At 43.0% G+C, this 26,432-nt stretch overlaps 2 protein-coding genes across 3 annotated transcripts in view; one reads left to right on the forward strand and one right to left on the reverse strand.

Annotated features, from left to right (window-relative positions):
* Nucleotides 1-26,432, forward strand: part of LOC143305916 (mediator of RNA polymerase II transcription subunit 20-like) — an 81,062-nt gene that overhangs the window by 2,709 nt on the left and 51,921 nt on the right. The gene's annotated exons all lie outside the window — the stretch shown is intronic.
* The window catches only part of LOC117602771 (facilitated trehalose transporter Tret1-2 homolog), a 58,693-nt gene continuing 37,351 nt past the window's right edge, over nt 5,091-26,432 (reverse strand). For both annotated transcript variants that reach the window (XM_034321191.2, XM_034321192.2), the window contains exons 2-8: nt 12,159-12,260; nt 7,742-7,875; nt 6,435-6,681; nt 6,069-6,353; nt 5,742-5,994; nt 5,321-5,661; nt 5,091-5,228 (exon numbers count right to left, since the gene is read on the reverse strand). In XM_034321191.2, coding sequence (XP_034177082.1) covers nt 5,091-5,228; nt 5,321-5,661; nt 5,742-5,994; nt 6,069-6,353; nt 6,435-6,681; nt 7,742-7,875; nt 12,159-12,260 — 1,500 coding nt within the window. The remainder of the gene's footprint in view (nt 5,229-5,320; nt 5,662-5,741; nt 5,995-6,068; nt 6,354-6,434; nt 6,682-7,741; nt 7,876-12,158; nt 12,261-26,432) is intronic.

A 26,432-nucleotide genomic window follows, 5' to 3' on the forward strand; every position in this document is an offset into this window, starting at 1 on the left:
AAAAGTTTATTCAATACTGCGTCCAAGCCCTTGAGCATCATAAGATTCATTTAGATGGATACGAGATTCGAAGGTGCTGTTTGCAGACAGCGCTTATGGTTTTTTTTTTTTTTTCTTATTCTGAGGGATATGTTGCGTGATTTTTTAATATCGATGGTAGACGAAGATATATTTTCGGCTAGAAAAATCGATCGAAGGGACCAAGTCGCGTGTCGGTATCTACAAAAGTATAATTTAACACTTTGATTGCCGCACATTGCATGGGGTATTATTGATTTCTTTTGGAATTTGAGATATTATCGAATTTCAAATTATTATTAGTGAATTAGTGAATTTTCTAATTAATTTATTTCTTTTGGAATTTGAAAAATTATCGAATTTCAAATTATTATTAGGGCTTAGCGAATTAGTGAATTATCTAATTAATTTATTTCTTTTGGAATTTGAAAAATGATCGAATTTCAAATTATTATTAGGGCTTAGCGAAATAGTGAATTTTCTAATTAATTTATTTCTTTTGGAATTTGAAAAATTATCGAATTTCAAATTATTATTAGAGCTTAGCGAATTAGTGAATTTTCTAATTAATTTATTTCTTTTGGAATTTGAAAAATAATCGAATTTCAAATTATTATTAGGGCTTAGCGAATTAGTGAATTTTCTAATTAATTTATTTCTTTTGGAATTTGAAAAATTATCAAATTTTAAATTATTATTAGGGCTTAGCGAATTAGTGAATTTTCTAACTAATTTATTTCTTTTGGAATTTGAAAAATTATCGAATTTCAAGTTATTATTAGAGCTTAGCGAATTAGTGAATTTTCTAATTAATTTATTTCTTTTGGAATTTGAAAAATAATCGAATTTCAAATTATTATTAGGGCTTAGCGAATTAGTGAATTTTCTAATTAATTTATTTCTTTTGGAATTTGAAAAATTATCAAATTTTAAATTATTATTAGGGCTTAGCGAATTAGTGAATTTTCTAATTAATTTATTTCTTTCGGAATTTGAGATATTATCGAATTTCAAATCATTATTAATGCTTAGCGAATTAGTGAATTTTCTAATTAATTTATTTCTTTTGGAATTTGAGAAATTATAGAATTTCAAATTATTATTAGAGCTTAGGGAATTAGTGAATTTTCTAATTAATTTATTTCTTTTGGAATTTGAAAAATGATCGAATTTCAAATTATTATTAGGGCTTAGCGAATTAGTGAATTTTCTAATTAATAATTAGTAGCTACTGATTAACCAAAGATGCCCCCAGCGCCGGATTAAGGAGAGTGATTATTGTGAAAGAAATCTTCGCGTGTGATTATAATTGCGAATGCAAGTAATACTAGCTATCAAAGTGTTAATTCATTTTGTCTTTCTTTTCAATCGACGTTTAAGTACAGAATTCCATACGTTTGTATAGAAGAGTCGAGCACGCATCGTTAGAATATCAGATATGACAGGGATATGATTCCATTAGAGATGATTAGAGATGTAAGAAACCGTCAGGCTGCACGGAAGAAAATATCGATTCGAAATTTCATTCCAACTAAATTCCGAAATTCGTTCCACGATGTTGATACGTGTAACGTTTGATATGCAGGGTCGAAAACTCTAACAAGAGTCGGATATGTCATTGAAAATATATCAGAACGTTCGAAACGAGATATGGTCGGCTACCCTCTCTTGCGAAGCAAGTAAACAAATTCTGTGTGAAATATTTTGATCCGTGAAGACTAGGCGTTCGATCACAGATTCGCAGACATCTTCTGCTGGGTCGACGTTGACGAGCTCTCTACAAACTATATAAAAATACAAAATACAAATGCCATTTTCACGAGTATCTTCGCTTCTAATAAACGCACGCTATTTTGCGATCTTCAAATTGCACGCTACAATAGACTCTCATTATATTACCACTTGACCGATTCGATCTTAACGTGGATATTCTAGCATCCTAGCGTTGCTCTTCAGCCTCGTCCGCGGCAATATAACGAGAGTCTACTGTATCACTACACGAAAGTTGAGATTTGTGGAAAAAAAATTTGTCAATGGCAGTCGATTGACATAATCTCTGTACACATATGGTGTTGCAATTAAAGGGTCTAACGATAAGACTTTAAGACCCTTATTTTTTAATACCTTGTCGAAATTTTCCAAATTTATAACAGAGACCAGAGCCGAAGGGGGGTGAAATTTTTAACCAACCCTCTTTTAGCGAATTTCAATTAATTAGGCCCTAAATCCGTACCGAGCCTCCCGATTGCCACCCCGCTGTCTCCGATGAACTCGACTGCCCTCGACCTTGCAAAACGAAGCATCGTTTTCGATTTTCAAATTACACCTGTCTCGTGATTTTGGCAATGGTTAAACAGTATTGTCGCAAAGTTTCTTCGTCCGGTATTCGAACAGTAACACGGCCTCTATACGTACAAGTATGCCTCGGATGTACAATAATAATCATTTATACAATAGGTACTTAAGTATGAAAGATAGTATATCTACAGTTAATATTGTCATCGTTAAGTCAACGGTTCCCGTGCTAGATCGGGAACCCGAGTATTTATATATGCTTTTAGTCTGATCAAACGTGAAGTATTATATCTCTGGCGTGTATCAGCGTTCTCGCATGGGTAGTGTTAAATTGCCGGGAAAATAACGAATGTTTCCATCTGGTAACGCGTTCTTAATTGTCGATGGAATAAAAAATATGAATATAATGTGAAAGCTGGAGTGATTCTGAACAACTATTTCCTTTACCAAAATGCTCGTTAAGGCATGGTTTTTAAATTAATTATGAAAAATTCAATTGCAGCAATGGTGGCTGCGAGTCGAACTTCGTCAGTTCGTACCCAACATTCCCGCGATTGAGTTTTTCATTGATAATTCAAGAATCAAGTCTTAACGAGCATTTCGGTAAAGGAAAAAGTTGTTCAGAATTACCCCAGTTATCTCCTTCTGAATGAATACCCGTCCAAAATATCTCGTTGTTATTATTTAACGCGTTATTTCGCAAAATAGAAACTTTCTTCCTTCTCTCGTCGATTGAACACGAACACGTGAGTCGAAAACGAGGCTCTAACAAAACTAACCGCTAATTCGAATGCTTCAGTCGTTATGCTTGAAAGAACAAGAATCTCGTTTTATGGAAGAAACGAATTATACTTATCTTGAGAAAGGTTACTCTTGAAAATATCACGATCAACTTTAACGCGTAAAGAAACGTCGACGACAATCGACGGACCAGTCTATCGAGTCTATCCTAAATATACGTATACATATATACGGCTACTGCTATCTTCTTTTTTTTTCTTTCTTTTTTTACATGTATGTATATTTACACGTACGTAGTATTTTGCGTTATATCTGCGTGCTCTCGGCGAAGGCACGTTGCACGGAAGAGCGTTCTTTTTTTTTCGTTTCGACGAGTGCAATTCGATTCGACAATCACGGGAAAACAACGTACGAGAATATGCGTTTTATTGGTCAAAAGTATCGTTCGACGTTTCAAGGCAAAACACGAGGATGATTTTCTAATACGACGATTCAGTCGTGTCGTTTGAGAAAAGAGATCATTGCTCGTCGATTTCGTTCTTTACGACTCTATAGTACAGGTAGTGAGCATAAAACTGGTCAGAGGAACAAAATTCAACGTCCTCTATCGATTTCCTCTATACGCTAATTCGTATAAATTGTACGAGTGTGTTTAGAATGACAAATTCCATCTCTTATCTGACCAATCTTACACATCGTCGATGAATGGATAAATGAAATGGAGAACCGAGGAACTGAACTCTCTGATGAGATCAGAAATGAATCGCCGAAATCGTAAAGAAATCACTTTCGATGCTCTAGAAACGTTTAAAAATAGTTCAGAGACACGATTCCCAGTTTGTCGAACGAAAACTTAACCGCAAAGTACATAGAACGTAAGAAGGGGAGCTCGATGGAGATCAAATCAGATTCCTCATTGATTCGTAAAGCGTAGATGTTGAACGATGATCAATTAGTTAAACTCTTAACGAATTATTGAGCCAGTCCCTCGTACATCACAAGTAACACGTTTTGTAATAAATGAAGGCGACCGTGTCCTTGCCGAATGTCCTGCATTCTCTCTCGTAATGAACCTGGCCAGGTTCGTACCTACCGGTCGGAGGATACTTGTCCAGGCTGGACAGGTTCCTGTAGAGTCTCAGATAGTCATCTTCGAGTTGGTCCTGCCTGTATCTTCGACGTCGGTAAGCGTCGTCCAGCCTGTCGTCCCTCCATTCTGCAGAGGATAAGAAGGAGGAGGCGACGGTAGGTGCCCGCGTTCCGTCGTTCGCCTCCAGGTCCGAGAGGTTCTGTAAGCTCTTCGGGTATCCTCGACGCGACTCGAGCGAGTTGGCTGGGATTTGATCCCTGAAATTGATGGTTCTGCTTCGTCTGGGTAGGGTCGAGCTGTAAAGCTTCTCGCCTCTGGCGTGACTAATGCCGTTCCTCAAGATCGGCTTAGAGCCGTTTAAGTCGGCCTCCTCTCCTCTCCAGACGCCCCTGTCCTCCTGATATAGGTCCGTGTAATCGCGTTGTCTGACTACTCGAGGCTGCGTCACCGTGTCACCGTTCAAGTGATTCGTGTCGGTGCTTCTTTCGTGCAGGTACACGTTCTTAGAGTAGCTGGATCCGTCTCGATGATCCCTTTCGATCGGACCGTAACGATCGAGACTCTTCTGGCGCGAGTCTCGTTGCTCCGCTCTGTTAGGGAGCCTATAGTCGTCTCTGATCACGTCGCCGTTGATACGATGAGTCAGGTTGCCCTGGGAACCGTCCTCGGTGGAACGGCGAGCAGGGAAGAAACCACGGGACTGCATGAAACTTCCGACGTTTCTGCCGATCCTATTCGTCTTCTCGGCGAATATGTTGCAATAATCGGACAGCTTTCGATAATTGCCTCGGTGGTTGAACGTCTGCCGAGAGGTGGTCGGCACGTCGATAGGGGGATTCCCGTTGTACAGATCCCGTGGATCGTGTTGATTAGGATAAGCTCCACCCGGCAGGGGCTTGTTAGCCTTCTCGAGATTCGACAGGCCCCCGGTCAACGAGGCCTTATACTACCGAGCTTGCGCGTACTCCGGATTCATCTCGTCCAGTTGTTTCCCTTTCGTTTCCGGCACGCAGCAGACCACGAAACAAAGTCCGCATACCGCTACCGCGGCGTAGAACCAGAACGCTCCGTGCAAACCAAACGTCTGGAATAGTAGAGTTTCGTCAAGAACCGATCGGACACTAGGAAACATGGAACGGTTCTGTTTGGGTAGAAGAGTAGAATACACCAGCTTACCTGCTGAAAATCCATGAACAGTTTAATCCCTACGAACGCGCAGAAGTAGCTGAAGCTGGTGCTGATGCTCGAGCCGAGGCCGCGATACTCGAGAGGAAAGAGCTCGCCAATCAATAACCACGAAATTGGCGATATGCCCAAAGCGAGAGCGGTCGTGAAGACTAGCACGCAGAGCAACGGTATCCAATCGTGTTGCCCACCCACCGGCGAGTCCGCGTAGCCGAGATTTTGCGTCTGCGACATGTAATAGGCATAACTGCCGAAACCGGCCAGCGCGAGAGACATGAAGACCGTGCTGGCTATCAGAAGCGGTAGCCTGCCCACGATGTCGATCAGGAATCCTGTGAATCATATCACTCTCGCTTTACGACCGTTCAAATTCTTCGTCTCGATGAAGACGTTATAGCGAGGATTACCGTACCTGATAACAGAGAAGCCAATAATTGGACGAAACCGATAGCAATGGTCGCCCCGTGCGGATTCATACCGCCGAGAGTCTGACGGAATATGATGACCGCGTAATAGTTGAACGCGTTCGCTCCAGAAAATCGTTGAAAGAACATTAACCCGCACGTGATGGCGATGGGTTTGTACAATCGCGGAGTGAACATGCTGTTCTTGAACGTCAGCTCATATTGTTTCGCTCTCGAGGCAAGGATGTTCGTCTTGATCACCTGTCGATCGGTCAAATTCATCGTTAGTATCTTCGTTAGCATTAAAAGTATATTTGAAGTAAAAGGTTACGTACCTGAAGCTCGTGGCGTATGTCGACGTGATCACCGCGCAGCCATTGCAGACTGCTGGCAGCCTCGTCGTCTTTGCCGTTCAGAACGAGGTACGACGGCGTCTCGGGTATAAAGAGGGTGCCCAAAAAGAGCATCGACGGTGCCACCGCTACCAGCAGCGCGCTTTGCCGCCAATTCATGTACGTGCCGGCTATGTACGATAATAACACGCCGACGTGACCGAGCACCTTCAGCATCGCCGACAGGCAGCCTCGTATGCTCGGCATTGAGATTTCGGATATGTACACCTGACGATTCGGAAACGTTATTTAGCAGTCATAGACGTGGCTTGGAAAATTATCGAAAATCATGGAGGGTAGATTACGTACGTGGGCGACCATGGTGGTAACGGAACAACATAGACCCCCGATGAAGCTGGTGACGTAGACCAGTTCGACGCAGGGCGCTATACCGGTAAGGATCCAAACGGCGGCCAGAGGCAAGGATGTCACTCGTAGCGCCAATCTACGACCTCTTCTCATTATCCAGTCGCCGATCATGGCGCCAAACCATGCACCCAGCATCGACAACGACGCTACCCACGAGGCTTCTTGTTGCGTCACCGAGAAAGCCGACCTGCGACAAATGGCAATACGATTACGGATGACAGGGACTAACGTTATGCGAGAATCTAATCGTTCCCTAATGCCTAGATCCCCGTTTGCCGTTGTTCGTTGTTCGCCGCGATTAAGCGGCCTTACACGATCGATCGATCGTTGCGCGTTAATTCATCGATCTTCGTAACCGGTTCAAGGAGAGGCTGACGGCTATCGTTCCTTTTCGTTCCTGAATAATTTGCCATTTCGTCCGACGGGAATTCCGACTCTCTACACTCCTATCTATGATTGATTTGCTTTGACGTCGTTGCGTCACCGTAGTTTGCTTAATCTCGATGGAGGAACTCGTTTGTCAAACGATCGATATGCTCGCTAGGGAAACGTGTATAAAAGGGGTACGGTTTGCTGAAGCAATCGTATAATTCATCTTTTTTTTTTTTCTTTTCGTTTCTGATGAAATTGAAAGTGTCTACTAGCGATAGGATCAATTTCAATCTGCGCGCATGAATTCAAATCAGTTTCAAGAGTTACGTTTAATATTCATAGGATTTTTAAAGAGGTATTCAGGAAAATAGCCAGGAAAAATTGAAATGTTCAAATTGATTCGCGAGCTACTCGAGTCGGTCGCTACTATCTCCGCCAGGATATACAATAATAAATCCAGCAACGAATCGTTCGCTCATAAATTTCGACGATTACGTAAAGATATTACAGAAGCTTGAATAGTTGACGCGGGTCACCGCTATAAATTAACGAGCACAATTCGTTTACCAGTGGCTTGTTTCCTCTTTACAGTAGACGCGATAAGGCCGTGCCACTATCGGCGGAGAAAGTGTACGAGAAAAAGATCGACGCACCGACGTTAATGCGTTTGTTAGATCGAATTCTAATATATTCGAGCGCGCGAAATATCATGTCGCGTTTATTTAATTTGCTTATCTACCGAGCGACGCTAATCGTTACTGGACACGACACGTTATAACTTACAATTACTCGGCAAGTTTCACCTTTCCTGTTCGCTCGTTACACCGCTGCCCGATTTGTTTCTTAACGCGTCGATTATCACGGGGTAAACTTACCAGGTGTCGTTGTTCGTAGATTGATAAAGATGAGGGGGTTGATTATCCAGAATAGAGTCCAACGCTGGAGAAGTGTAACCCTTTGCCAGACCAGAGGATAGGGTTCCCATTGAGAGTGCCAGGGTGGCCAACACCTAATAATTAGATAAATTCCAGGTACATATTAATAAAGCCAATGGTTCTAAGATCACTTAAGTCAAGCTAAGGTGAGTATAGTTCGCAGATAAAGTAGAAAAAAGAAAAAAAAATGATGGTGTAACGAAAAGAAATCCTCCCTAAATGAGTTGTCATCCACTGGATAGTAAAAGAGTTCTCTTAAAAAATTTAAGACTAAGGAATAGAAGATAAATGTTCCTTGAATATAATAATTTTCAGCATTGCACGAGAAACCGAGCCGTGAAATACCTCCATCGACAAATGTATGCATAGGAATGTCGGTTATCTGTATCAGGAGGTTGCGCGTTGCCAGCTGCAAGCATCGGACAAATTGTTGGCCGCAAATTGAAAGGCTGAGCTGATGGCCCTCGTGAGGAATACTAAAACGTTTCGCGTGGCCCGGCTTTATATGCACGCATCTCTGGCAACGATCGTTTCAGAAGCATCATGTGCATCGAGATCTCTCAGGTATTTACCCGTCTCGTGACTCGTGACACTGGACGAAGCATCCCGCGCGACAGAAAGCCACACCGCGGCCGATTTTATGGTGCACGGAGCCGAAATTACGGAACGACCGGGATCCTCGTTGCATGGAATGGGAAAACAATGTTGCAAACCAGAGTCTCTTGTACTCATCGCGCATTGTCGAACCTTTTCGATGAAACGCGACCATAGATACGTTTCGATAGCAGTTTTGCCCCGGAGCTTTTCTTCTGTTTCCGGTCTCGTTCCTATACGGCACAATTTTACGATGGTTGCACAAATAGCTAGTTGAAAACATACATATACATACGTTGCGATTTTACCGCAAAACGGTATTGTTTTTGCAAGAGTTTGCGAGAATTATCGATGCTGAAGATCAACCCTTAATATTAGTTCACAGTGGAAGATAATAGTGGAATTTCAAATTTATTCTTTCTCAAGTTTTAATCTTGGTTATTTATAGACACGCTGTGGTACGAGTTTAGAATCGCCTTTCATGATTTCTTTATTCCATTCCACGTTTAATAACGAGCGCTATTGATGGATAGTAACTCGAGCGACACGACGTGTCGTAATACATTATCCGTTCATGATTTTACGATTTGCTAAATGACGCAAGAAAATCCCTCGTACGCGTGAATCGCGACCAGTCACGGTTTTTGCTCGCAAAGACCAACGTAATCGTCCGTTATCCAGTCTGGTATGTCGATTTACCCGTTCAAAGACCAGTATCCGTGCCGTATGAGCGAGAAATAAAGATGACATCAACGTTCCGCAACAGAATACAGTCGAAGCTGAGAGCTTGTCCGCGTACGATTTTTCATATTTCCTATGGCGGTGAGAATTTTCGCGGCCAAGCCGAGACAGAATAATTATTTACGAGCCATAATTGCGGATAATGTAGGGTGTGCCAGTAATTATTGTGCAATTTGCGCGACCGTGTCGCGGCTAGGCTGCGAAGCAACCGTGAAATAAATTACCCCGCTTAAAGATCGTCGGATAAATGCGTTAATTCATCGCGAAAGAGAAGCGGAATTGACGGGAATATTGATCTACGACGCGACATAAATTTCCTTTAAATGTAACGCGATATTCGACAAGATCTATCTAAAATTATCTTTTCGTTCGATTATGCTTTAATCCTCGGGGAATTGATAACTCGTACACTCGCGATCGGATCAGGCTTATCTAGGGAAAATTCCAATTTTTCATACATAGGACCTATACAGGGTGTTACAAAATTACCAGAAGAGCTCTACATTCGCTCTACAGAAGCGAAAAGTTCTATACCATTTTTCGATAGGATCAGTAGTTTAGCCACATTTCGTTGTTGAAAATTGACCAATCAGCGCGCAGCTTGAGTGGCAAGACGTGCGGAGTAGGAGACTGGTCTCCTCTGCCGCCGCGCCGCCGAGCCACGCCGAGAGTCACGGTGCGACGGCGGAGCAAGCAAAGGGAGATTCCTACTCCGCGCGTCTTGCCACTCAAGCTGCGCGCTGATTGGTCAATTTTTCAACGTTCAACAACGAAACGTGGCTAAAATACCGATCCCATCGAAAAATGATACAGAACTTTTCGTTTCGATTTTTCGTGATCTATCCAACGGTGTAGAGTTCTTCAGGTAATTTTGTAACACCCTGTGTATGTATACGGAGTGTCACGAATGCCTAAGGGGAAGCCTGAGATAGAAAACAGCATTTTTCCCATGGAAGCCTAATTTGATCGCGAGTACACACGCAGTCAGACTTCTCTTTCTATCTTTTTTTTTAAATTCCATACGTGGAATATTCCAAACACACAGCACGATGCTTCTCTGATAAATCTTTCATGGTGAACATCGGACGCGACGAGGCCGAAAAACGTCGCGGAAAAATTGCAAATGCGTCGCTCGTACACGGTGCAGCTTTCCCGCGGAATCCGTAAAGCCGTGCCACTCGCACCTGTTGTAAAAGCCTGTCGATATTTTCTATTAAACTACACGACCTGTCTCCAGCAGCCGCGATTCCATCGTTACAGTTCTCCATGCCGGTTCGATGGAATTTAAAAACACAACCGCGGCGCCGATCCCACGTAAATTTGCATAAACTTTCGATATCGCGAGTAACCTTTCCTTCGTCGCGGTCGTCTCAGATCTTAACGGAGGCGAACAATAACGCGTGGGTCGTGGCTTGATTTTCAATTGATCAAACTATACTTTTCATTTAAATCGTGCGAAAATCGTGTCGTTCAAGAATGATTCATCTGAAAGATTCTGCTTTTTATTGAAAATTCAATAACACGGATACTCCACGGTTACCGTGACGGGTGCGATTATCTTCGCGCAGATAACTGGAATATATAATGAACAACGTCAAAGTTCGAAACAACGTTAAGATCGCGCTAATTTTGGCTATCAATTCAATGGGATCCCGGTTCGATGCATGACCCGTATTCGATTATTCCGAAATCTAATTCTACAACCGCGATAGAACGAAAGGGGTAAACGGATTTGTATCCCGTGTACATGGACGTGTTCGGTTTGTTCTGTCGGGTAAATATTGACGGTGCTGTTAGAGCATCGAATAATAAAATAACGTTACCCAATGCTTTTATCAACCACGGTATCGGTTGATCGTGCGAAAGTGCAATATAATGGGGATTGTGTTCGAATCGACACTCTGCTCTTTTTCTGCTACTCGAAAATCCTCGAAATTTGTATTCGAGTGTTTTCAATTCTACCATCTGCGGTGACAATCATTGAAAGGAGCGAAAATTGATTTGCGCTTTGAAAGGTTCATCAGTTTAATTTTTTACATATTTCGTTTGATTCAAGAATTATTTCGTCTAAGAAGCTAAAATTCCTAATTTTAGTCGAAACACTATGGTTACGTAGGTAGATCTAGGTTACGATTGTTGAAGGGTTAATAATAAACCTTCCTCGCGTCTGCTCGTTCACCGGCAGAAACATTTACAATTTTATCCAACAAAGCGCGGAAAAGTTAAACGGCTCGTAAAATGTCACGACTGCTCGTAGAGGGCAATAGGAAAAGGAGCAACAGACATCGGTGGAACACCGTTAGACGGCTAAAAGTTGTAGCGAACGAGCAAGCCGGGTTGGTCGGTAGAGTATGAATTTCTCGGAGTGGTTGCACGTTTCCCAGCGCGTTTTTTCCCCACCGGTAGCACGATGTTAAAAGCTCGTTTACGCCGGCAGAGGATGTGTCCGGAGTTAGGTCGAAGTTAACCGAGAGAGCCATTAGCTTAAAACTGTTAGCCGACCCCGAGCAGCAAGCGGTGAAAAAGAAATAGCCTAGAAAAAGAGCTTTGAAAGTCTTTAGAACGGCGCGGCACGGTGGTATTATGAAAATGGCTGGTCAGCTGGAGCTGGGTAAATCGTTATTCCAGCCTCTCTGTATATACGAGAGACAAGGAAAGCTTAAGACGAAAGACCGGCTGGCTGCTCGCTCGATATGCATTTTAAGCCGGACCACTCAATTAAGCTCGCAGCTATCCTTCGGTATTTGCATATCAATATGGATCCATGCCAAGATGGAAAGATTCGCCTCGCTCGCTGGATTTGGATTACTCGAGGGATACCCGGGACCATCGGACGGGTGTAACTCCTCTCAATAAGTAGGCTAGAGTCTGCTTTTCTTTCTAATCATCACAGCTTTCCGCTGGATTTCAATTTTCCCTCGGTTAACTCCCCGAACGGCGGACCACGGAGAGAGCCTCAATTTTCTATCTCACATTATTCTACAAATATACGAAACTTTCTATAATAAAATAAAGTACCTACCTGCGACATGTGTTGCGGTCTCGTCGCCGTCGAAGTCATGTGCACCACGGAAGCTCGAGGCATTTTAAAGCTGTTCTCGCCCTCGTCCGGCACCGTTGTTACCTGCAGAAACAAATACCACCGATGAACCTTCTCTTCGATATGTATTCCATACGCAGCATCCAAAGAACAACGGGAGTTGGTCAAAGAATTCCCCTCGACCCTCCCTGTCCACTCGAATCTTCCTCAAACTTTCTTATCTCTAGAATTTGATTTTCCACTTTCAAACCCGCCACAATAGGGATTAGTCATGCGTTTGACAGTGAACCATTAGTCCTGTATGTATCCGGTTATCTTTCTTTTCGAAAGGAACTAGGGACTAACAATGAGTATCGGTACAAGTTACCGCGCTGTTTTTGCATTTCTACAGAGGTATTGGCAATACAGTTCTTTGTCGTGCCGTGTTTCCTGGTCAGTCGTAAACTTCTGTAACAGTACACTCTCATACATAAGTCATGGAACACTTTAGTACCGTTTTAAGACACCTTGGATATGAATTAGTCAGATTATCTAATTTCATTGTATTCGTTTCAATTTCCTCGGATAACCCGTCATTTTGACATCGGAATATAAACAATGGAAACTTAAAATTCAATTTGGCAGCCGACGCTGCATTCGAGACAAGATGTTACCCGAATTTTCGTCTGTCCCAAAGTGAAGTTTAAATAAGCGTAGATATTTCCAAACCGGCGGAGAATGTTGTAGGTGAGAAACGAGACTGTCCAAAGTTTTACGAGCTTCCAGAAATTACAAAACAAAGGGGAGGGGTGGCAGGGAGACGGTTGTAAGTAACGCAGACGGCCTACGATAAGACTTTTCACGTGAAGGCATTGTCTATGGGACCCGGACAGATATAATTGTCCTCGGTGGTACAAGCAATTGTAACGCCCACGCGATACCTCTGGTTCTCGCGGGGAAAAGGGAAGAAATTTTTCTTCTCTGTAACGGGTCGAGCCAGGAGAGTCGCTGTTGGAAGCCTGTTACATCTAAATCCTCTGTCGGTAGCGAACGATTCGAAACGGTTGATCGTGCCACGGCTCGTTTATTCACCATCCACCTGACCAGCTGGCGGGAGTGGTTTTCACTCGGTTGATAGCTCAGCTAACCGGTCGAAAAGTGTCACCGGGGGGCGTGTGCGTTCACCGTTGAAACGTTATTAGACCGGCATTGGGCCCTACGAGATACATATTATTGAATGAACTATGGTAACCCGGTTACACGAACTGTCCGTTTCGTTCACGCCTTTTCTGATTTACCGCACGAACGTTGCACTTTAAGTGTTTGCTACGTGTTAGCTCGATGCAGGACACGGTACAAGTGTCTTTCGGAAAAAGGATGTAAATAAGCGAAAATAATAGAATGCACAGTGAGAAAACAGCGGGAGTGGCGGAGCTGAATGGTACCTGGTGGAACGTACCATTTCTTATCGACCACTTTTAGATTTCTTTAGATATTATATTTGTCTAATATATTAGATTGGTATTCGATAAGAAAGATCGTATCAAAGTGGACAGCAGCCTGGTGCAACTATGAATGCCTGTGCTGCTATTTTACTTTTCATAGTTGTATCAACTTGGGGAGTGCCACTGGAAAATATTTTATTTCAATTTATATCGTTTCATTTTTTTATGAAAGATCCATAGCCTGTTCCTTAAATTTCAGGATAAAATTTGAAATTGTTCGACAAGAGGTCTAAAATCTCTGTCACTTAAGATTCGTCTTCTTTGTTCTTATCGTGGCGAACAATTTGCGTATGATTTATGCTATGATTTCGTCTAACGTTTCACCCCTTAGGCGGCTTACATTGCGCGTGGGTTCTGATAAGACAATTCAGCAGGCGTGTACCGTATCGCCAATATTCCCGAGTTTTAGCTAGTTGTACAACGCTCGTGTAAGCGAGAATTCGCCCTTTTTTGTTTATCGGTTGTTTATTGCAATAGGTTCAAGTTCCCCGAGATAGCCGAAGAGAGGTCGGATAATTATAGACGAGCAGCGGAGAGACCGCATGCTAGATACTCTCTTATAATTGAGAGATACACAATGGACCGAGTAAATTACCGGTATACGTATCCCTTTCCTCCCACGCTCCTCTTTAAAGTCTTCCTCTGTTGAAGACTTTTTGATATCTAAACGATTCTCGAAGCTTGATAAAATAAAACGAAAATCAATGATTTGCTACCCTTAACCCACGGACGGCGGACCACGGAGAGAGTCCCAATTTTCAATGATTAATCAATCAATCATGAATGTCGTTAATATTTATATTGTACCTGCAATCCGGGTCTGGAAAATTTATTTGATAAAGTGATAGTAGATGTACGTTAATAAATTCTAGGGACATCTGTTTTATGTCCCTCCCCTTTTTTCCAACCTCGCAGTAGATTCGCGCTCTCCTTCCCTCGTTCGACAGCACTTTGTCCCTGGCTGTTCGCGGGCTACCAGAGTCGATTTTCAATAATCGACAAGATAGCAGATAAGCTCGGGTAGGTCCCCTCGCTTGCGATTTCTCACGTTTTCTCCCTCGCGAGTCGCCCCCTCCCTAGGGATATATCCGTCGTGCAACCGCCTCCAGGTTTGTGAAGCACCGTTGCCTCTGCATTCTGGCGAATCGTGGCTGAAATCAATATCCTTGGAATGCCAGGAAGCTCCGCTCTGAACGATCCTATCGATACCGATTTCGAAGACTAATCGAACCCCCCTCGGCTGGCCTGGCTTTGTTACTGTTGTCATCGCCGGCGATGGAACTCGAGGAATCTTAATCGAAGAGTTGTACGGGTTCTTCGATTCGCAAATTCTTGCCGATACATTTTGTTTAACACGTTTGGCACCGCGCATGTAGTATTTTTAATTTTAATTACAACTATACATCGCTATAACGGCCTTTTTTAATTATGACCAAAAAGAATGCTGTACTTTTATTTTTATCTAAGCATTTTTATAGGAAATAAAAAGAATAAAATGCTTTATGAAATAAAAATTATATTACTTTATAAAAAAATTGAGAATTGGTTTTGTATTAAAATAATTGATTCGTTACTCGGATTTTCGCTTTACGGTCAACTTTCCCGGAACGTATCTAGGCCGTAAAGCGAGGTATGGGTGTGTTTACTAATTGTGGTGTTGGAAAAAGTGCATCGACGTGTCTAAATTTAGAAAATGATAAATAATTTGTAAAAGGTTTGAGAAGGGGGGATAATGTCGAAGGCAAGATGGTGGATTAATCTGAATAGATGAATCTGAATTGGAGAGAGTATTCGTGCGGACGGGTGCGCGCGTGCATACAGAGCAGCGAACCGGATAATATTTTCTCTAGGCGTTAGCCCTTAATAAACTCGAAGTATGTACCTGGAAGGATCGTCGACGCTACGATAGTGCACGCTTAATAATAATTTCATGCCGAGATTTAATAAGAGATGATGCCGCTACGGCCACGAAGAATGGCTGCCGCGAGCGAAAGGGGTTGGCCAACCTTGTTTTCAAATCGTTCCATCGTTCGCCTCGCCAAAGGAAACACCATTTAATAACTGATTTTCTTGATAAACAAATGTATTCCTTTCCGAAAGTAGTTATCCTTGTATTTCAACTCCAATATCGAGTGGATTTTGATTTTATTTCGGATATTCGTTCGGCTCGAGGTAACGCATCGTCGAGTGGGCTCTGGAACGGAAACGAGGAACGGGAAATCGATTAACGGCGAGGTAGCCGGATAGCTTTTAATTTCCAGTCGCTTTTCTTCCGCGAACATTTCACGAGCTTCCACGAACGGATTTCATTAGCGAAAACGGTCCGTGTTTAACGAAAAACGTGAGCTCTTTATGAAATCACCAACGAATCGCGAAAGAAAGCGTCCCGACCAAGGACGACCGTTTAATTTCCCTTCAAACGTGTACGCCGACGAACATTTTCTTCTATTTAGCCGGTCGCACAGGCGCGCCGGAAAAATATGATAATTAATATTCATGGTCGAACTGGCACGGAACACGAACGACCAGTTTACCGTGACGATCAAAACTGAACCAATGAAACCGTTTTTCCATATAATTATTATTTATACACTAGATACAGAATAGCAGTGATGCTCCACCTGTGTATAATTACTACTTCAGCATACGACATAATTAAGTAAACTTTGGAGCGTATACATAATTATTCACTTTTCTTTAATATATTCTAATAGCATTCGACGAGAATAATTCAAAAATAGACATTTTACCTCTAGCAATAATTTTAAAAGGAACAGTATAAAATTTAGAAAATTAAAATAATGTAAAATTGTGGCTCTCTCCATGGTCCGCGTTCCGAGAGTCGAAGTCTAAGCTATATTTTTATTTTATCCAATTTAGTTTTCTTCGTCGCTGTACACCCGCTACTAAAACCAGCTCTATCAACGGCATATGTTAATCAAATATTGTGAATATTATCGAGCCAGACGATGCTACAATTCTTCGAGACAAGATAATATCGCGTTTACTTAATCGTGGCTCGACTTTAAACTGGTACCAATTAATTACTCGGCATGCCGCGTTGCTAAGTTCGATTAAACCCAGACCTTGATTCGCGGCTTGATTTATCGGAAGTCGGGGTTGTCCCGCACGCTTAACGATCGTTTTTCCATCGGGAAAATCGTGTCGTCCATTGCCGAAATTCGTCTTCGTTACGAAAGAGATATATACAAGCCGCTTCCTGGCGATCGATCGAGCTTGGAAACTTCTGGCCAGCTTCGCGATCGTTCTTCGAGTTTTTCTGTCAGGGCTTTAGCTGGGTTCCTCTTGCCAGTTGTATAGAGAGAGAACTCGGTGAAGAAAGAACGGTTTTTCGTGCGACTTGGCTGGGTATGTACGTTCACATTCTAGGGCAAGAATAGGTGGAGGAGGGATAGTAGATTTTATAAAACATTGCGGATTCGAAAATAAAATTTCATTTGTATTTCTTTGCTATTTTAGTGACCCGAATTATTCATCAAACGTTCATTTCTCGAAGGATTCTGGTGGTCGGGAAATAAATTGTTGTTTAGAACACGATCGGGGATGCAATATCGAAATGGGAACGTGGAATGAGGAAATGGTCAATAAGAAATAGGATAGCGGAAAGAACGGGTCGAAGGAAGACGTATCAATTGGAAAGGCAGGAAATGCAACCCTCGCAGCCGGTCGTAGTAATGAAATGCAGCTTACACCCCGTATTTTACGTTTTATTAGGCTTCTCTCTCCCCCCGCGTAGCTGCTTTTACCGTGCATTCGGGTCAAGTGGCTATGAATATCTGTATCCAACTGTGGCCGTCTAAAGCAACCGACCAATTTGTCTGCCATAATTCACCGCCTTCCCGTCGCCCCTATTTTTCTCCACCTCGTCGTTTTTCCAGACGACCGTTTATCGTGTTCCTTCGCGAGACACCCGTCGCGTCGTCGCAAGTTTCGTGGAAGAAAAATAAAAAAGAACAAACTGAAGGTGAAGTTTCTAGCTATGTCGGTACATTTTTAGTTAGAAAGGTTCACCGTTGAACCAGACTTCTGGAGCAATTAGAACACCTGCTCGAGGAACGAGAGAAGGCGGAGAGAAAAAAATCCTTCCTCGTTAGGGTAATAAATTGTCTGGCAGAATTATGAATCGACCGCGAGGATGATACGATGGTCAGGCTACGTTTACCCGATAATCCTCGAGTGGTGCATGATTTGAGTGCGAACTCTGCGGATAATGATCGGAACTCGACTCGAGTCACGATCCAGGGTTACGAGGGTCCTGCCCTCTCTTTAGGCTTTCTTCAGCCTTCAAACCATTTTTCTTTTCTTTTTCAATCGCTCGAGAAGACGAAAATGTAATTGCACGCTACAGTTAGGATAGCGAAGAATATTCTTTTTTCTCGTTAGAGAAAAGGAACGTGTCGCACGTTGCTTGCCGGATTATTGCTGACGTACCTTTGACGCGGTCGAAAATACGATCTCTGATAAATATCTCCCGATAAGCATCGACGTCTGGGTGATCCTTAATCCCATTTGCGTATCGCTCGTTTCAACATTCGGCCTTGATCGCGGTTATGAATAATACAAGGCTCGCGTCCTTCCAGTATCCTCGCGAGCGAGAACGAACACACCGGGTGGACCGGGTGATAAATCATCTGCCGTAACCCTAGCCACTTCACCGCGTCTATTTCGGTGTTTCGCCACCTCTCGGACAAACGTCATCGAGATTCCGCGACCATTCATGGCGAAATGCAACCACGACTCTCTGCTAACCACTCGAATCATCGTAGGAGCGTTCTACCATTCTATGATTTGCTGGCAGGCTTAAAAATAAACCGAGCAACGAAACTGTCTAGGACACCTAGATACAAGAAATTGAACAGCCTGTCTGTCGCGTTATATTTGAAAGGACCCATCGGACCCTAAAATTTATTGTCTTCAAATAATAACGTTGGTGAAAATAGATATAGATATTTATTAATTTTTTGTTCGTTTTGGTAAGAGGACAGGTGTTTTCTAAGCGAGAGAGTACACGAGGCACTTCGAAGCCCTCGAAGAAGAAAATAAAAGGAATTTGTTGGTTCTACTTTAGAGATTCGCGGATGCGCTCGGTTGGTCCACGATGGCCAGTGTACGGCACAGCCTTTTGTTCCCCTCGGCAAAAAGAAGCTAGAGCAGAAATCCAAGTCAAGAATAGCTTGCGTGGCTGTGCCACACTGCCACGTGCCGTGTTACTTCTGCTAGTAGCATCTAGACAGCTGAAACTCGTGCTCGCACACCGCTACCCCCACGATTTCGCGCTCTATTATTACGAGTTTCGCGAGGCCGAGCCTAGAGAGAGGGTAACACTCCGCGATACTCTATTTGCCGAGGCAACTATACTTATCGTGATCCCCGTTTGTTGATCGTAACAGGGGGATTAGCATCGAAATCTCCTTTATTTTATTGCTACCTTCAATCATACTGCTTCGTCTCTCTAAATATCAGAGATGTGCGAATTTCTGAAATTTCTGGCAACCGGAGAGGAAGACAACTGCTTTGAGAACTGACCGTATTTTATCGAAAGAATTAGATTTTCTATAGAATTCCATTAGATATAACATGGACACAGGCAGAATTCAATGTATTGGTTTCGACAGTTTTTCGAAAATATCTCGGAAACTATGGCCAAGCGGCGGTTATATGTATAGGAAAAAGTTATTCAAAATGTTGATTTCTACGACATATTTAAAAATCATCGAAATCGGAGTTACCGTCTGTAGACTTTATTCGTCAACGGCTAAATCGAGAATGATCTGTTTTACATCTTTTGTTAATAACATTCGTTGCCATAGAAAGTTCTGGAATAGCAGGGACAGTCATATTAATATAGTCGCCCTCGCACCACTCTTACACTCGGCCATCCTGACGGTTAAGCGCCCCGATTAACCATTATAATAACATACATAATTGTTACAACACAATACAATTCAATTAAATATAAATTAAATATATAAATAATTAAGCAGGTAGCCAATGCCGTATATTTGAAGCCTCCCAAGTGCCTTGGTACGGCATTTGTGAAGTTTGATGTCCCGGAAATTGTAGACTTTATTCGTCAACGACTAAATCGAGAATGATCTGTTTTACATCTTTTGTTAATAACATTCGTTGCCATAGAAAGTTCTGGAATAGCAGGGACAGTCATATTAATATAGTGGCCCTCGCACCACTCTTACACTCGGCCATCCTGACGGTTAAGCGCCCCGATTAATCATTATAATAACATACATAATTGTTACAATACAATACAATTCAATTAAATATAAAGTAAATATATAAATAATTAAGCAGGTAGCCAATGCCGTATATTTGAAGCCTCCCAAGTGCCTTGGTACGGCATTTGTGAAGTTTGATGTCCCGGAAATTATAGACTTTATTCGTCAACGGCTAAATCGAGAATGCTCTGTTTTACATCTTTTGTTAATAACATTCGTTGCCATAGAAAGTTCTGGAATTGCAGGGACAGTCATATTAATATAGTGGCCCTCGCACCACTCTTACACGTCCGTAATCGAAATAGTTGCCCCATTTATAATTGAAACAAATGAATTCAGATCAAGTAAATAGCTGCAGTTCTTCCTCGGAATATTTAAGTGAATGCAGCGGTGCGATGCACTCGAGGACTGGTTTCAAGGCAAGATACGAGACTGAAGAAGTCACACGTCGAGCCGTGCTGACCGTAACGGAGAATTATCCGTCCACGTGGCTCGTGATCCATGAATAAACGGGGCCCGGTCTACCGTGTCGTGTCGTGTCCCGTCTCGTCGCGACGCTTCATGGACGTCGCTTTGGGCAGCCGGTCTGTTGATAAGTAATCGTCGGTTCACCATGCGTGAGGGGTTCGCCCTCCATTCCGCTTAGCCTCGTCTCGTTGCACCTTGCTTTTCACCGCTATTCCTCCGGATGAGAAAACGTGTCCGCGGGTATACGCGTGCTGATAGCAGCTGCGATCGGTTAATTAATTATCCGAGAGAGACGTTCGGCCGCTTTTATTGCAGCTACCTTGTCGGTTTTGCATTTGCAACTTACTCCGGTATCGCGAGCTATCGTCCAAGGGTATCGGGTTTCCCTTCCAATCATTTTTAATTATTCATATTTTCCTTCACGGATCTGTCCTGTCCGATCTCTGTAAATTCTTTCGAAGGTGAAGCTCAACTGGGTGAACGTGTTCGAAACGGGAGACGATACTCGTCGATTTCTGTATCCTCCTTTTAAACTGGTATTCCATGGTGATTTAGGTATTCAGACGAGAAGCATCGTTCCTTCCACGACAAAACCCATGAACTCTATTCCTAGAAAGCTTTGTTTCCCGTCCAGTACGTGCTCGAATAATACTGTCCATCCCGTGAATCTCCGTAACACACGTAGCGACCTGGCGTCATCGTGTTCCAACACCGCGTCACTGTAACACGATCCAGGCTGTTCAAGCCTCCATTTCTCGAATTCCCGTACTTTTATTATGAACACTCAACGCTCGAAATGACACGGTTGCAAATATTAATCCTCTACTCGAATTACCTAGTCTCGCGATCGCTAATTGGGGGTGTACTGGTGCTCGAAATTAGGGGATGGGCTGAGATACTTTCGGGCTCCCTCGGAAAAAGTCGAGTAGATTCAATCGAAAGCGTTTCCAGGCTACGACTTTTCGACCCGACCCGATTCCTCCGCTACCCAGGCACCCATATTAATCGAGGATGGCTGACAAAAGGGCGCTAGGGATTCAACATTCAGTTTACGATTCCAAAGGGCGTTTAATCCAACGAGCGTTTACTTTTACCTATTTGTCCCAGTCGTCCAATTGACACGTAAGTTTCACGGGCACCGTTAAACTGTCGCGCGAGGCTAACACACCACGTTTCCACGCTCGTTTCGCATTCTAGAAGCGTGGCGAACAGAGGGGTATCGTTTACAGTGCACGTAACACGATGTACCGCGATGTAATTTCTCTGTCAGCGGGGCGGGAACGCGAGGCTGGGTCTCGTTCCCTTGCCTCGTCCGCCCTTCCTTCGTCTTCCTTCCTTCGCCGCTGCATTTCTAGGGTTATACGCCACGCCGACGGCATTGTGTACGTACGGATTCGGGACGAAGCGTTTCTAGCCCATCGACCTCTAGTTTCCGTCTGGATCGGTGTTCCATTTCGATGTCTCCTCGCGACGATGCTCGATGTCCAAACAGACCCTGGTCAACTCCTCCTCCTCGTCCGACTCTATATAGTTCGAGTTACATCCGCGAAATTGGACAGATGTTTCGTGGCTGAAAATGTTCAGGATCGTGTCACGCTTTCTCGCTTCGTTACAGATGAGAATTTTCATTATTCTGGCTTTGCGTTTCATTGTTTATTATTATTATTTGGGAACAGTGTAAAATTTACAGGGTAATTGAATCAAAATTCCGGCTCTCTACGTGGTCCGCGCTCCGAAGGTTCAAGTCACAAGGATGATTAACTCCAGTTTAGACGAGGATTGAAATATTTCTTTACCTCCCAAAGTATTTCTAGCTTTCGTGAGCCACGCCTAGTTGCATATTTCACTGGGATCGGGTGTTTTCTAATTAAAAGTCCTGTATACATTAAGGAAGCACGCATTGTGCGTTAGAACGACACGGTTTCCCTTCACCTCTTAGACTTTTAATCATCTCACTGGGTAAGATTTCAACGCGCTCTCTCAGCGCCTATACGCGAACTCGTTTAAAAATAAATCCTAGCACCCCTGCAACACATCACTGACGAGTGGCTGATCTAAATTGAATTTCGATCTTACCTAGCAGCGTGGTTTAACCTATTTAACATTAATTTGATGTGCGCCCTCTATCCTTGCCGCGGGACAGATCTTCGTGATCCTGTTAGGGAGTATTAAAAATCCGCTTCTCGCTTCGTCAGCAGGGTGTTAAATATTTTTTTATTATTAATAGCGCGGGATTAAGGGAGGCTACAGTCCCGGGCTCCAGAAATCATGTCTTTAAAATTTTTATTCGAAAAATTTTCAATAGAAATTGCATCGGGTACGCCTACCAAAGGTTAACGATTCACGGATATTTGCACGTGAAATTAGACCTGTTCCGAGCCGGGGTCATGGACCGTGCCGAGTTCGTTAAATTTTCATTAGATCGGATAACAATGCGCAATTTCAGGTTTATAAATATGCAACGAAGAGCCGGCTTCGAACGATGCGCAATCATTCTCAGCCATTCGATCGGTGCAAAGCAGCAGGTAATTTCAGCCTATTTCGATCGCTTCAATTTCCATTAATTGCACTATAAATTGAACCATTATTTCTATCTCTGATTTCCGACTTTTTTACCTTATCTATCTCTTCGCCTTATCCAAAATAAGTCGTTACTTATAAAACGAGACGATAATTCAATTTTATTTTTAAAGATAGAAATAGTCGAATCTATTCCCACTTGAAATTTGTCTGAATTTTATCTCTCAGAATGGTCCCGATTTATTATCCAATGTCTGACGGTAGACAGCCGCCGATAAAAATAGTTTCGTCATAATAGATGTTCATAAATCTGGATGATAACGTCGGTAAATGAAATTCAAAGTGAATAGATATCATTATTGAGGCGAGCAAAATATGTCGGGGTAAATTTAGTAGGGACGATAACGACGTCTTTCGCGAACGATAGATATTTTACATCGGGCAGGGAGGATGTTCGAGACCGAAAATCAATGCGTTGATGTCGGGTGTCACGGAGATTAAAGCGAAATGACGTTCACGCAGCAACGGAAGTCATTCACTAACTCCACAGACGGGATACTCTAAATGTGGAACGTCGAGTGGCCGTCGACTTGAATAAATAATCGGCTTTTATATGACCAGTGAATTGGCAACAGACGTCCTTTCTCAACGATAGTGCAACTTTTTCTTCTCTTTCATTTACTTCGCAACTTTGGATCGATCATCGACGTACGTGCTTCTCTCGATTTAAGTAACCTCGGCAAAAGAATCGATTAATTTGCGCGCCCCAAAGTAAAGTTCAACCGATCGATCCACTTTCTCTGCCCCATCATCGCCATCATCCCCGGATAACTGCTGAGAATAACGTTTTCTGTGGACCGTTTCAATGGTAATCGCACTTTTGGTTTCTTCTATTCACCATTGTGCCCAGGCTATACATATATCGGCCACTCGGAACGGTGGGCATATACTGTTCGCACAATCGGAACTTGCAAAATGGCAGCGGCACTTTTTTTTTTTCTTCACTCCGAACTCCAGGACGCAGCCCCTATTGTTCTAGCCGAGTTTTAAAGTACACATTCGAACTCTGACATTGGCCTCAGTTTCAGCTCGCTTTTAGCAGCCAACTGTGCGCATAAACGGGCTCGTGAGTATCAATCTCATTTAGTCGAACAATTGCAGCGTATCCTTTATCGGGTATCCCCGTTTCACGAACAAAAGTTTCACGCGTTTAACCCGTGAAAATCAATTCTCCGTGTGTTAATATTGGAATCTTTTCGAGTCACTTGAACGAGTTACACTTTAATAAATTCGTTCCTCTGCTCAATTTCATTTCGATAAAGTTATCGCGCCTGCAATTAATACCGTTTAAAATTATTCCAAATTGGGTAAAAATTGGTATTCGTATTTATATATCACAGTTACATATTGAAATTTTATAATATCTAACAACTGATAATTATATTATTTTGTTTCTAAATTATTTCGGATAAGTTTCCGAATAGCCCCATCAAAATTGAGAACTTAGGTTCGGTATATAACCTAAATTGACTACCAGAAACCGATTAAAATTGGTTTCAGAGCTGAATGTCTCACCGTTTTTGAAATATCGTGGTAAGAAATATTTGTACAATCTTGGGACTACGTAAGCGCTATTCCATACTGCGCATGCGCTATTTAATACTGCGCATGCGCTATTCAATACTGCGCAAGCGCTATTCGATACTGCGCATACGCATACTAACCTTACCACGGTATCTCGAAAACGGAAAGACATCCAGCTCTGAAACCAACTGTAATCGGTTTCTTGTAGTCAATTTAGGTTATATACCGAACCTGAGTTCTCAATTTTGGTGGGGCCATTCGGAAACACAGCCATTATTTCTAATATCGCCATTTTTTCAAGTGTATCAATACGGTACCGAGCGACCATTGTATCAAGGCGACTGGTAAACCTTTGGAGGTTGGAAATTACACCCGATTGCGGCGACTCTCTCGTATTTCGCGGGGCCTGGCAAGTTTTCGATAATTGAATCGCTTTTTACTATAGAAAAAGACTGTTTCTAGATATTTTGACACCTTTTTTATACCTTTTAACGTATATGCGTACCGCAAGGAAGGCGTTGCGGGCATGTGCACGACGAACGCAACCGCCTTCAGAGCGATCCGGCACCAGATCGGTTGCCGCGTGTTGATTGGCTCTCGGCTAGGGACCCGGAGTAGCCAACCGATAAAAAATGATAACTTGCCGTTCCACTAATCCGAACGGCTCGGTCGATCCAAAATCCGTTACAGCGACTATGAAAGACCGAGTGCAAGGGGCTTTTAAAATTAGCGATACCTTGGCTAGCTTGTTTTTCCTACCGTGCAGGGTTCTAATTCGAGTGCAGCCTAGCCGCGAGATAAGATCATTCGAACACAGTCATCCAGCTGTCCCGATCCGCGTGCCGTACCAACGGGACCACGATCGAACAACGTTTTAGGCGAAGCTCGATATCGAGGGCGCAAAGTGTATCGTTCCGATCTATTTTCGCCGGGTTAATGAGCGATGTATCTTTGTCCCTTTCGACTAGACGAGCCGTCGTCTGACGCGCGAGCGGTGAGCACCGCTGAACTCTAGATAGAGGCCTCCTATATACGCTGTTCGATGTATTCAAAGGTGGTTGCGAGCAAACCCTTTCATTAGCGTGTGGGCCACGCGGCTCTATTATCCCCGACAAAACATCCGATTCCATTGTCAACCGTCGAACAATGCCACGCTGCGGTCACGTGTTCCACTTTCGATCATTATACGCGAAGTGTGCATAAAATTGGCAAATTTCAAACCGCTCGCGAGAAGATCGACCTCCAGTCGAACGTGTATCGTTCTCCCCCGAGATGATAGACGTTCACAGCTGTCATCTTCGTTCGGATCAATCGGCACAATAATACGAAGAGAAAACGATCCGTTTGTACAAGAAGCAGAATTGAATCCTGAACCCTCCTCGGGCAAACTAGGTAGTTTATATTCAAGACTAATTTCTTTACTATTCTTGGCTTTTAAAAAATCTGCAAAAATTCTGGAATACATAAGAAGGACCCTGCTTTAATATACAATCGTTCCTTGAGTCGGATATTTAATGGATTAATTGGGAAAAATACATGTTCGGGAGGTAATTCAGAAAGAGTTGGAATTCGCTTGTCGTGTAAAGCATTTAAGGATAATCCTCCCGCTCTGTCTACGAAGGAAATACAAGGGCCACGTATGGGGAATTAAACGTCGATTAAGTAGAGAAAAACGAGGGAGGGTGACGAGTGAATTGGACCAAGTGTTTGATCGATCAGACCTTTATTCTACACTTGGTTGGTGACAGTTTTGACGGGTGTCGATGCGACCGTGTCTGCTGACTGGATAAAAGCACGGCCAAGTAATCGTTTCCTCTCTGTTGTGTTTCGTTCGATGAACTTTTCAACGGGTCAAACAGTTTCCAGTCGAGATCGTTTGAAACAATTTTTTCTGTCGAAAATTTCTAATTGATTCAAACGAACAGAGAGAAGGGTCGTAGAAGGGG

The sequence above is a fragment of the Osmia lignaria genome, chromosome 12 (genome assembly GCF_051020975.1).
Source record: "Osmia lignaria lignaria isolate PbOS001 chromosome 12, iyOsmLign1, whole genome shotgun sequence".
NCBI classification, from domain to species: Eukaryota; Metazoa; Arthropoda; class Insecta; order Hymenoptera; family Megachilidae; genus Osmia; species Osmia lignaria.